General features: G+C 35.7%; 1 protein-coding gene across 3 annotated transcripts in view; it reads right to left on the bottom strand.

The window, feature by feature from the left end:
- Positions 1-3,152: 3,152 nt before the first annotated feature.
- LOC126374173 (aldehyde dehydrogenase, dimeric NADP-preferring) overlaps positions 3,153-12,658 on the bottom strand; it is a 40,930-nt gene continuing 31,424 nt past the window's right edge. For 2 of the 3 annotated variants that reach the window (XM_050020655.1, XM_050020658.1), the window contains exons 8-11: positions 8,701-8,816; positions 6,600-6,735; positions 5,092-5,242; positions 3,153-3,368 (exon numbers count right to left, since the gene is read on the bottom strand). In XM_050020655.1, the coding sequence (XP_049876612.1) occupies positions 3,345-3,368; positions 5,092-5,242; positions 6,600-6,735; positions 8,701-8,816 (427 nt within the window). In that variant the 3' untranslated portion in view covers positions 3,153-3,344. Of the gene's footprint in view, positions 3,369-5,091; positions 5,243-6,599; positions 6,736-8,700; positions 8,817-10,514; positions 10,631-12,658 lie in introns of all 3 variants that reach the window. The other variant, XM_050020657.1, reaches the window with a different exon arrangement.

The raw sequence follows: 12,658 nt of genomic DNA, 5'->3' as shown, positions 1-12,658 counted from the left end.
GACAGACTGATGACGTTTTTGTCTCGCAAAAACATAGGTATGGCGCCGATGTTTTAAAAGGGATGCATATTACACATACTTAAAAAGTTTATGTAATAAATAATAAAAGGTTTTCAAGTTTCTAGGCACTTTATTTTTACCCATTTTATTACAATTACCTGTCCAACAATACAAGTTACTTAAAATTACTCAACTTAGTACCACAGCATTTATGGATACACTTTTCGATACCTATGATTATAGCAAAAATATCACTTGTAATGCATTTTTATATTTGAAATACGAAATCTTAATTAAATTACAGAACAATTTACTAAAACAATTCTAAAAGTTTGTGTAGCTACATTGTGCTTAGTAACATTGAAATGCATTAGAAGTTTTACGTATATATTTTAAAATATAACAATAAATGCGTAAATAAATAAGATCAACGATTTCAAGAAAACAATATACAAAAATATCCATCCCTTGATAACAATAAAAAGTAGAAATGTATTTGCAGTGGGCCATACTACGGTTATAAAAAAAAATAACAACTTAGCAACTTAGTCAAATGAGATACTTTGTTCGAAAAGTCGAAACCAAAATTTTCTATTGAATTTAGATCTCAGATTTCAATAAAAGAGAACAATCATCATAAACATTGTTACTTAACCCGTAATTAAAAATCGAAAATAAGTCCAACAGAAAATGAGACTGACTTTTGATCATCTTAGTCTGGCGTCTATTTCCAGATTAGCATTTCGTATAACATCTGTGACCCAGTCTGTATTCTGTACCCTATTCAAAATATAATTCAAAAATATTGTTGTGTATGCCAAAGCACAAAACACAAAGAAAGCTGCATATCTACATTATATAATTATTGTAAAATTATGTATTTTTTGAGTTTGTTTTTTATTATGTATTCTTTGAGTGCTCTGTATACAGCAAAAACGCGAGCGTTTTTCTTCTACCGGGTCCACATCAATAAAACCTTACATCGTGCGTCTATTTTAACCATAAAGGAGATCATCGGCTCTCCATACTTTGGCCGGCCCAAATTTGAAAGTGCCGGCCAGAGAAAAAAAATGTGTCGAACCTTTCGATTAGATTGCTCTGAACATTTTTTACTATGACACCAAACGTGTATAACCATTAGTTTGGCTTTAATTGGATTTTAAAAATCACGATTTTTCATACATTTTGTAAAAAAAAATATTATGTCCGTTGGGAAAAAAAGGGATACAGGCGTATTACAAAGGACCGTTAAAACATTTATTAGTATGGCGCCAAACTTCTATGACCATTATTTTGACTTTTATTGGACTTTCCGTTTTGGTTAATATGTTAAAATGTCGGCAATCGAAAAAAATACGTCGAATCTGTCTAATAGTTGCTTCTCAATATTTTTTAATATGACACCAAACATCTATGACCATTATTTTGACTTTTATTGGAATTTACGTTTTAGTTCAAATGTGAAAAGTGCCGACCAGCAAAAATACCATGTAGAGAGTATCGAGTAGATGCCTATTAACATTTTTTTCTATAGCACCAAACGTGTACAATCATTAGTTTGGCTTTTAGTTTATTTTAAAAATCTTGATTTCTTATTTATTTTGTTTAAAAATAAAGTGCTTTGGGCAAAAAATGCGGTGCGGCGGATTACAAAGGACCTTTACCACATTTAATAATCTGGCGCGAAACATTTTTGACCATTATTATGACTTCTATTCGTCTTTCTTTCCGTTTTGGTTCAAATGGGAAAATGTCAGCCAGCGAAACAAAATAAGTCAAATCTTTTGGTAAATTACTTGAAACGTATTTTTTTACTATATTACCAAATGTAGACTTTGGCGTTTATTGGACTTTTTAAAAAATCTTTTTTTATATACATTTTAACAATGACAACAAGCAGAGCTTTCCCAATGACTAGTTATTAGCCAGATAAATTCTTTGTGTTATTGTTTTGTGTGTTGTTAGGTGAACTTCTATATTAATACTATCTGATTTTAGATACGACGTTGGCTGTAGTTTTTGCAGTCGACTCAACGTTACGGCCTAAGTTTAGGTTGAATTATGGTATTGATTCATCTTGATCGTAGATGGTTACCACCCTCCAAAGATAAGCATGCCATCTTGTGACGAAACTCGTATTTTGGCATGACGTCTGAAGAAGCTGTTAGGGACGACAGGAGGCGGGCAGTTATACTTTGCATGTATGTCCTGATGCTACTTGGCCGATATAGTACAGTACCTCACATTTCTTAAAAAAAAAATAAGCTTCTAAAGCGTGTATCACCATCAGGTGAGATAGTGGTCAAACGAAAACTTATTTTTGGTTTATAAAAATGTGTCCAATGACGACCACGATATTACGCCTTTACCTGCATTATCGCCAGATAAAACTTTTTTCGCCAAAGTGTAGGTATCTATGAAAACTCCAGATTTTGGAGAAATCTAATTGAGTTCAAAATAGTGGTCATAGACGTTTAATGTCATAGTAATAAACATTCTGACGATCCTTTAAATAACGCGCCTGTCATATTTTATTTTATAACAAAATAAATCAAAAATCGAGGTTTTAAAAATCCAACAACAGCCAAACTAATGGTCACACACGTTTATTGTCATAGTGAACAATGTTTACAGGTATCTTCTCGATAGTTTTGACATGTGTTTTTGCTGACCGGCACTTTTCACATAGAAACTAAAACGTAAAGTCCAATAAAAGCCAAAATAATGGTCATAGACGTTTGGTGCCATAATAATAAATGGTCAAATGGATAAGTTTTAACGGGATATATCAATATTGTTTCTTGGCCGGCACTTCACATTTTCACCAAAATGTATGAAAAATACAAGTTTTTTTTTTAATTCGAATAAAACCGAAAATATTGACGCTACAGCTTTGGTGCCATAGTAATAAATGCTCAGACGGATAAGTTCTAAGGGTATATACCATTTTTGTTAATTGGCCGGCACTTTACATTTTCACCAAAAATGTATGAAAAATACAGTTTTTTAATTCGAATAAAACCGAAGATATTGACCCTACAGCTTTGGTGCCATAGTAATAAATACTCAGACGGATAAGATCTAACGGAATATAGCAAAATTATTTTTTGGCCGGCACTTTGACTTCTGGGCCGAAATCCGATGATCTCCTTTGTTCAACTTACGCAATCATAATCGTACTCCAGTCCCTTTATGCTAAAACCAGTGTCATACAGTGCACACAGCGTATTTGTTTTATTGATGGGGTGCTAAGTGTGGCCCACCGGATAATATAAAGATGCTATCATATCACATTTACAGTACACCTGGTCCCTCACGATCATTTACAATCTAAATTCAGTCAATTACAGCTCTGCTTCGGACGCCATCTGTGGAAAAAGAAATCATTTTGAATATTTATTTCGTTTTCCAATTGTATTTAATGTTTTTCTGATAATCCCTACGAAGCATGAACTTGCGGGGTGTTTCGCGTTTTTTGATGACAAGTATTTTCAATTACGAGTTATATCTTAAAAGCCAGGTGAATCAATTTTGTGGCTAAAATAATGGTGAACGCGCATCAGACGCGCCGCGGAAGCCGCACGTGCCGAAGTCATCAATTTTTTTTGTGGCAAAATGTCATACTGTGTGGAAAGGCGCGCGACGTTGTACACGACTTTATGCAAATATTTATAAAATACAATGACTTCGGCGCGTGCGGTTCACTGTACGTCTAGGCGCGCGTTCACTATAAGACCCACATTTTTCGGTCATAAAACCTGTTCGTTATACATTGAAATCGGTTAAAAAGCGAACAGCGCCCTCTTGTATATTTACATACTCACATAAATATTACAAGTAAGAATAAATAATATACAATAATACGAAGTCATCAAGCAATCGTTATTATTATTATTATTAATCATGAAAAAGTTTTACTAATCTCCATAGAACTCTCGGCATGACATGGGAACGAGCTACATAGGCTCATGGCTACATAGAGAAGTGAAAAACTGTTGTTCTACATAGAACAAGAATAAGAATCTCCATAGAACAAGAATAAGAATCTCCATAGACAAGATTACAAAATTCTTAATAGATTATGGAAAAAAAATCAGTTGATAATATCATATCTGATTTTTTTGCGCTTGATAAAATTAGTATTTTTATTTTTTCACAGCACGTAACTATCATTGTCAACTGATTTGTAAACATTAGTGTTGTGACGTATTTAATAATTTAGTAGTAATTATTGTTTCTATGACCTACTTTTAAGGGCGTCACAATTTATATCTAATTCATTCTTTGGCGAATATAATTCACCTTGATTTTATTGGGAATAGGATTTATTTCAGTCTATAATTAATGAAACAAATTGTATGGTGTTTAGAACAATTTAATAACTTTATTTTTGTACAACAGTTAATACATGCCTGCACAGCGATATGTGACCTTAATTATAGACATTCGTATATATTTGGATAGGTCTCCGATCACCGGACTCAATTTTATTACCGTGAACGCAAAAATATCGTACAATATTCGTCTTTTTGCAAATATCCAGTTATAACTTACCAACCTTAAGAAAGTCTTAACTGGATATTTCGTCGTTGCTAATTTGAAAGCTCTTATGTGTCGCCTTCACCAAATTTCTTTTTTGTCAGTTCAAACATTCAGTACACTGTTATGTACGTAAATATCAATCATACAAAAAATATTCAGGCGGATTTTTTTTAATTTCTGTAAAATTGACCCCATTGCACATAATATATTTTAAATTGGCAACACAGATTTGCAAAGACCAATGATTCTAGAATATTTTTGCATTAACGATAATGATATTGGCCACCGGTATTCGAAGATCTACCGTTATACGTCTCAAAGAATCAAGTGCGATATATATCTACATTATAATCTCAAAGAAAATACTTTTTGAATATTATTACACTATTTGAAAATTCACTTTTACTTTATAAATATTAACATAAAATAATTGTTAATTGATAAAAAATCCTACTGTATCTTAGTTATTTTGAACTGGGTATTGAACAAAATGATTACAGAATTAGGTTTTTTAATCATAAAACTCCTTTGTTAGGCTTACTTCTTTACCTTGTTCCATGTGAAGAATCCGTAGGACAGGCCGGCGCCAAGGGCAAACGCGAGCAGGTAGGGCACGAACCGCAGCGAGGGCGGGTGGCGCTTGCGCATCAACATCTGGATGAAGCTCAGGTTGCCGTCAGAGTACGGTGGGTAGCGCCCACTGTGGACAAGGCAACGGTTCTTTAATACATACGTAATGTGATGTTTGTTACTGGTCGTTATCTGGTCAAGAAGTTAATGTCATCTGCGGCAAATCTAAATAAGTCACATTAAAAAAAAAGTTCCTGGCCGTCAGTTAGTGTATGGTCTGTTTATTTTAATTTTCATACTTGGAATTCTTTGACAGGAGTCGGTTGACTCTATTCGGACTATTGATTTGTCTTGCTAGCCTGCAAATAGCCTGGTAATAGAAGCCAGTTTAAGATGAACAGAAATCAATCAAAATTTCCTTTTTTACTTCTTCTTCTTTCGTGTAGGTTGTGAGGTGGATTACCAACCCCATCAACCCTGGTGTCAGGGTTATTATTGAGCCGCCATAGACCCCTGACATGACTCATGTAACGACTACGTACTTACATCAGTAAGTAGTGCCCGGGACCAACGGCTTAACGTGCCTTCCGAAGCACGGATCATCTTACTTTCGGACAATGAGGTGATCAGCCTGTAATGTCCTAACTAAACTAGAGATCACAAAGTGATTTTTGTGATTTGTCCCTACCGGGATTCGAACTTGGGACCTCCGGATCGTGAGCATAACGCTCAACCACTGGACCATGGAGGCCGTCGCCTCCGACTTATTTTCGTGATTTTTTTCGTAATTAAATCACAAACCACATACCCCCTCCGGTTGATTGAGGGGAGGCCTGTGAACAGCAGTGGGACATATACTTATAGGCCGTTTATGTTGTGTTATGTTGTAAATCACAAAGGTCATTCTATTATTCCCTGCTGGGATGTAGGGCTCTAAGAACATACTCTTATTTACACACGTCGATAACTTTTGCAGCGTCTATAGCTTGCTCCCACCATGAAATGGGGAGTGTTTGTCGGCCAACCGAGCGTCGCGAGGAGGCTAAAAGGCCACATTGAAGCAATTTATATAAAAAAGCAATATTGCTATTTGACATTACGCACTTATTTTTATATGCGCAAATAACTATATAACTTTACTTTTTTTTAAAGTATGTTATCTAAGCATTTTGCTGCAGAAAAGCACTAAAATGGGTGGTTAGGCGAGGAGGAAGGTAAGTAAAGTAAAAGTATTATAGTATAATCTCTGTGGATTATATTTTATCAAAAAAAAAACATTAATTACTTTTTGGTTATATTTTTTTTCCTTTTTAACTCCGCAGGTCTATTTGGGCCGTACCCTTTTGAGTTTAGTTAAAATGGGAAAAAGTTATAACAAAAAAGTAATTAATGATTTTTTTTGATAAAACATAATCCACAGAGATTTTACTATAACTCACGTCTGTAAAGTCACGTCTGTTTGCATAAATAAAATAACAGGTACTCACGAGCCCAATTTCTCCCCGATAGCAGCGAAGTTCTTCACCAAGCAGCTCTTCTTGTGTGTGAACGTGTCAAATGTAGCCTTCCCGTGGTACGCGCCGATACCACTGTTACCCACACCACCGAACGGCAGAGTGTCCACTGGAAATATATCAAGTGTCTGTGTAAACTTGTTAGGGAGACGACAGACGGATCCAGTTCTTTTTTCGGAGTTCTTTTTTCTGAGTAAACGGTATTTTGATGTTTACTTATTAGGTAACAGTCAGGCGTGTGGATTTCGGTTATCGAACGCATCATATTTATTCCACCCCTAAATAATACAGGGTGTTAGTGACACCACACCGAATATTGAAGGAGATGGATTCAGCTCATGATTCTGAGTTAATATCAAGTGAAGAATTGCGGAATTAAAAAAAAAAATGTTTGTTTAAAGTAACCTAATCCAACCAATAAAATGTCTACAAAAATATTGTTGTTGATTTTGTTGAAAAAAAAAAAAAAACCTAAAAATGACTACCCTTTTTTTAGCTTCGAAGCCCCCGGACTGGACTGGATCCGTCCAAAATGGACGAAAAAAAAAAGTAAAAGCGTGTTAACTCTTTAACTAATATGACAAACACTAGCCCCGATTCCTGCAGACACCTCCTAGTTTTACTTTAAATTGTACCCGTCATTTTCTTATCCGCCGAAAAGAAAAGGGATGGATGATTGACAACTGTTAATTTTGAAATGAATGAATAACCCGGGCGAATCTCGCTGATACGCAACCCATTTGACGTGATATTGGCCAATATAAAATTTTGGGAGGGGTTTTTCTGCGTAAAATTGACGTACATTCCATAAATTTTATGCCTGTCGATTGCCCGTCCCTTTCCTTTTCGGCGGATAAGAAAAAGACAGGTATAACAATAAAACTTAGATGATGTGTACTGGAATCAGCACCTATATTTTAGTTCTACGTCTATTTACATTAGAAATTATCTTCAGCCACCACCAGTTTAGTATGTTACCGACTATGTACAAATATATGACATTTTTACGACTCGCTGACTGCTGCTGTTGGGTTCAGTTGCCTCCGTCGTTCTTGCTTCCGTATTAACTGTCATAATAATATATTGATTTATTCGATACAAACCATGCGATGTCCTTATGTACAGTCATGAGCAATATAATGTACCCACTTTAGGACTCTGTCGCACTAACATTTATTTATTTATTTATAGGAAAACCAACAGCTACATCAAATAGTATAAACATAAATATAAATCACAAAAGAGCCAATTATAGGTTTCCACAGATAGAAAACATATTTGACATTTAGTGAGACTTACAGTTCAATTTGTCAAAAAAGTTAATGTGACATGGTACCAAAGTGTATACATATTAATGCTCGTGACCGTATGTCCCACTCCTACTACTGTGTCCACGGAGGTTAAAAAGGCCACAATGAAGCGATTTCCCTATTGCAATTTCACACTTGCGCATGTAAAAGTAAGTGCGCACAAATGGTCATCATCTCCCTAGCACCATCCCGTTTTTTTCACAGGGTCTGCCTACCTAACCTGAAGATTTGAAGCGACTGCCTGTCTGACCTTCCAACCCGCGAAGGGAAAACCAGCCCAATACAGGTTAGGTCACATACCTCCGAAAATGCACTTCTCGGTAGTGTTTCCTCACGATGTTTTCCTTCACCGCTGAGCATGTGATAACGATTTATGATCCAAAACATGAATTTGGAAAACAAATTCGTTAATCATTAGTTTAAGCCTGTGCTCGATTCGAACCTGCGACCTTAAAATGAGAGGCAAGCGTTCTTCCAACTGGGCTCCCACGGCTCCACAAATCAGTAAACACAAATGGCAAACAGCAATATTCCTTTTTTAGATGAATCGCTTCAGTGTGGCGTTTTTGAACCTCCCAGGCCACTTACCCTACTCCCACCTAACACAGATTTCACTATCACAGTTGGCTCGACCATTACAGACGGCTCACCTCCTATCACGTTGGTCTAACAGAAATCTCGGTGAAGTGTTGGTACTTAGTTCACCTTGCGATTGGTGTACCTGTGACTACCCCAGTTGGGATGTAGTCATTATGTTATGTTACCTCCCATCTGCATGACGGTATCGTTGACGCAGACGCCGCCGCTGCTGGTGTTGTCCAGGATGCTGGCGACCGTGCTCGCCGAGGTCGAGAACACGTACAATGTCAGCGGCTTGTCTCTACAGCGAGCAATGTACAACGTCAGACCACCACCTTACGCTACTATACCGTGTAGTTGGGCGAAAATCGTAGACAGTTTTTGGGTCGGAGAAGGAAGAATTGCTGGCAGAAATTGCTGTTTAGCGATAATGCCGCCTATTGTGCTTATTTTTATTCGTATGTACATGTCCTGTGCACTTATTTATGTAGGTACACATACAGCAATACATTATGAAACTTCTACAGACTATGTATATGTTTTGTGCAATAAAGAATTATTGATTGATTGATTGAAGAATTATTTTAAAGTAGGCAGTAGGGTACTGTTGCCAAACCATTGGTAATTAGACTAGACTATAGATTGATGACCTTGAAAATAATCTATACTGTCGATAGTATCGATGGCATATTTAGACCAATACAATCGTTTTTACTTTAATTGGCTACTTGACAGTATTCTGATAAGTATTTAAAAAATTACAATTGTTTATTTTATACCTCTGGAAATATTTGATTTTCACAAAACAAGTCCGAAACACGGGCGGCCATGATTGAGCTTCGTGAGACGTCACATTTCACAAAATAAATAAAACCTATCTGTCAGGATTTAAGTTATTGTTTGACAGTTTCTTTGTTTGTTGAACTGTGACGTCACTGGACAAAATGTCACGTCACCAACCGATCTCGAGCGAAATTTAAAATAATTGAAGAAAAATGTGTTTTTTCTATTACATAAAATTATAAAAAAAGGTAAATATTGTGTAAAATAAGCCATTGATTTTTTATTAAAATACTTATCCGAAAACTATCAAGTAACCAATTATAACGATAATATTGCTTTCATATTACTATACTATCGATACTGTTATTTGTTTTAAACTATCGATAGATACTTATCGATAGGCAACACTACAGTAGGGCAACTTTTAACAAGTCAAAGAGACTTTTAAGTTTTAAAACTAGAACGAATTCTGTAGCATTAATTTAAATTTAAAAGTATTCGAAATTTGAACATTTAAAAAGTTGATTCAATAAAGAAAATTCAAAAGGCATAATAATAGAAAAGTAAATAAAGACGTGTTTCAATCTATTACATAACTGTCTACGACTTTTGTGAGTCAATTTGAAAAAAGAAAAGTTACTAAAATCTACAAGTAAAGACAGAAGATAGATTCAGTTTAAGAATATTAAATGTAGGGCATTACTTATTAATATATCTATATGTACATTTAATTTACACAAATATTAAAAACATTGACTAAATATTATTGATTACTCAATATTTAAATGCCTAAAACTAATTTTATACCATCACCAGATCAAACATACACCACCACCTAAGCATAATTCAGAACCTGCGCCAAAAGACCACACCACCACCATATCCAAATGGAAATATGCAATGACATGGAGCCATAACCAGCATACGACCGAAGAAAAGTGCCAATTGTGCAATTTCGAAGAACCAAACCAATACATAATTTGATGTGCATAAGACTGGCTGTAAAAGTAACATTTTCAGAACGTAAAAAAAAACAAAAGACCTGAATTTAAAAGTTGAAACAAATTAAAACTATTGACGATCCGATGATCTTCGTAATTCGAATTTCGTGCGCAATTTTAATTTTAAATTTTAAAATCAGAATTCAAGTTCATTTTATATTTTTACTTCTAAAAATGTTGCCAGTTACAGCGAGCCGATAATCGCATCTCCTTACCGCCGTAAAACATGATTGTGTCGTTCATACTGATACTGCCCGAGCGAGTTTGTTCAGTGAACAACTTTTGTATGTTGTTTTGCTTGCTGAACACATACAGAACTAATGGATGCTCCCTGAAATGTTCACAATGTATCCTTATGTGTATGGCCGTAAGGGTTAGGTGGGTAATTTCTTGCAGGATGTGGGAGCGTGGGAGGGTTATGTTGTACAGAAACATGAGCAATACTTATCAAATGAAGGACATTAGCCAATATAACGTCCCTTTACAATGTGGAATGTTTACTTAGACATTTTGAGTAATACTTAAAGAGAGTTACTGAACTTAGTTCAACTGACTTATTGTCTAAGTTTTATATTTAACGAATTTTAGCCGTGTCCTATGTTTCTGTACAGTGGGTAATTATGGATTTTATCGTGTTTATTTATGTGTGGTTGTCACCGTGTATAAGTATAAGCTCTGGGTAAATGGTTTCTTTGATTGTAGCGGGTACATTATTTATTTATATATGAGCCATAATTATTGCGAATTCTTCCAAACTTTAGCGGAATCCAATGCAAGTTAAAAGCAATTTTTTTCTTTACGTCGTTAGGTCTGTACTGTAATATTTTTATTATATTTTATTATTAAAAAAAAATGATTGATATTTATGGCTACTATAATCAGAAATGATAACAGTAGAGGTACCAAGAACGAAATATAGTTCCAATGCCTATAATATGAATTTTATAGGTGTTGTGTCAAGTGAGCAAAGTTCATATTCATATCAATAAGTTGCAAACGATTATAACAATCGACAGTGACTTGTGGTAAAAATGTATGGGGTTGACATAAGGTGACATGTCATACCCATATACTTTTACCACCTCTGGGTTATGAGGTGGATTACCAACCTTATCAACCCCTGGTGTCAGGGTTATTATTAACCACTGTCACAAAAACAAATTTAAAAGAAGTTGGTGGTAATAGTTGATGGTAGATGCAAGATGTAACTTTATAAACCAAACGTAAATAGAATAAATACTATGACTTTAGATAATGTTCAGTTGTGAAAACCCATTTCTCAAACACACACAGGGACCTTGACACACACAAGTCTCACAAGACAACCCAATAGAATTGACAATATAGAACTAATAAAATCCGAAAATAGAATTCTGTAAATAGGATAGCAAAAAAAAAGAAAAAACAGACGCATTAATTGCAACACAAACGCACAAAACATCTCAACGGGATATTTGACAAGTATCAAAAACTATACGATTTTCATTATAGTTCCAAAATGTAATAAAATATTTTTAACGTTTTTTAAAAAGTGTCTCATTTGACCGGGGTTGTCAAATAGCCTATTAAGGCGGGGAAATATTATTAAACTTGTGAAACTTAACTATAAGTGTCAGTCGACCAGAATCTGCACAATTGTCTCAAGAATTTATTCTTACAAAATCCATAACGTAATATAAACAATACTACGTATATAACGGTAACTCTCCGCCCCGCACAAAAACGTGTCGAGGGCCGAACCTCACCCCCTCTGGTGGAGTAAGGCTGCCTGTCCACCGCACCCGCGCGGAGAAACGGAGAAATATCAAGCAACTCCCAAATTGTACTGTATTCATGTGTTATGTCTGATTGTTGTAATTTAGTTCTGTGCAATAAAGTATATTTGATTTGATTCGATTCATCATCAGCCCATTAACGTCCCCACTGCTGGGGCACGGGCCTTCCCTATGGAGGGAGATCGGCCCTTAAACCATCACGCGGGCCCAGTGCGGATTGATGGTTATTAACGACTGCTAACGCAGCCGGGACCAACGGCTTAACGTGCCTTCCGAAGCACGGAGGAGCCTGAAATGAAAACTTTTTTTTTGTGGTCACCCATCCTATGACCGGCCTTTGCGAAAGTTGCTTAACTTCAACAATCGCAGACCGAGCACGTTTACCGCTGCGACACAGAGCTCCTCGATTGAAAATGTATTGATTTGATTACCTCCCTGTATTTGTTAATATTTGTCCGTTTCTTCGCTCCGATGGACAGGCAGCCTAAGGGAGAGAGCGCGCGGACTGTGTCTCACTCTTACACATTAGGCGGCACACGGTAAGAATGAGATAGTTTGAAGTGTCCAGGTTGTGATCATCGTCA

The sequence above is a fragment of the Pectinophora gossypiella genome, chromosome 17, assembly GCF_024362695.1.
Source record: "Pectinophora gossypiella chromosome 17, ilPecGoss1.1, whole genome shotgun sequence".
Lineage (NCBI taxonomy): Eukaryota > Metazoa > Arthropoda > Insecta > Lepidoptera > Gelechiidae > Pectinophora > Pectinophora gossypiella.
Note: the sequence above shows the minus strand (reverse complement) of the source record. Positions and strands in the feature narration are given on the sequence as shown.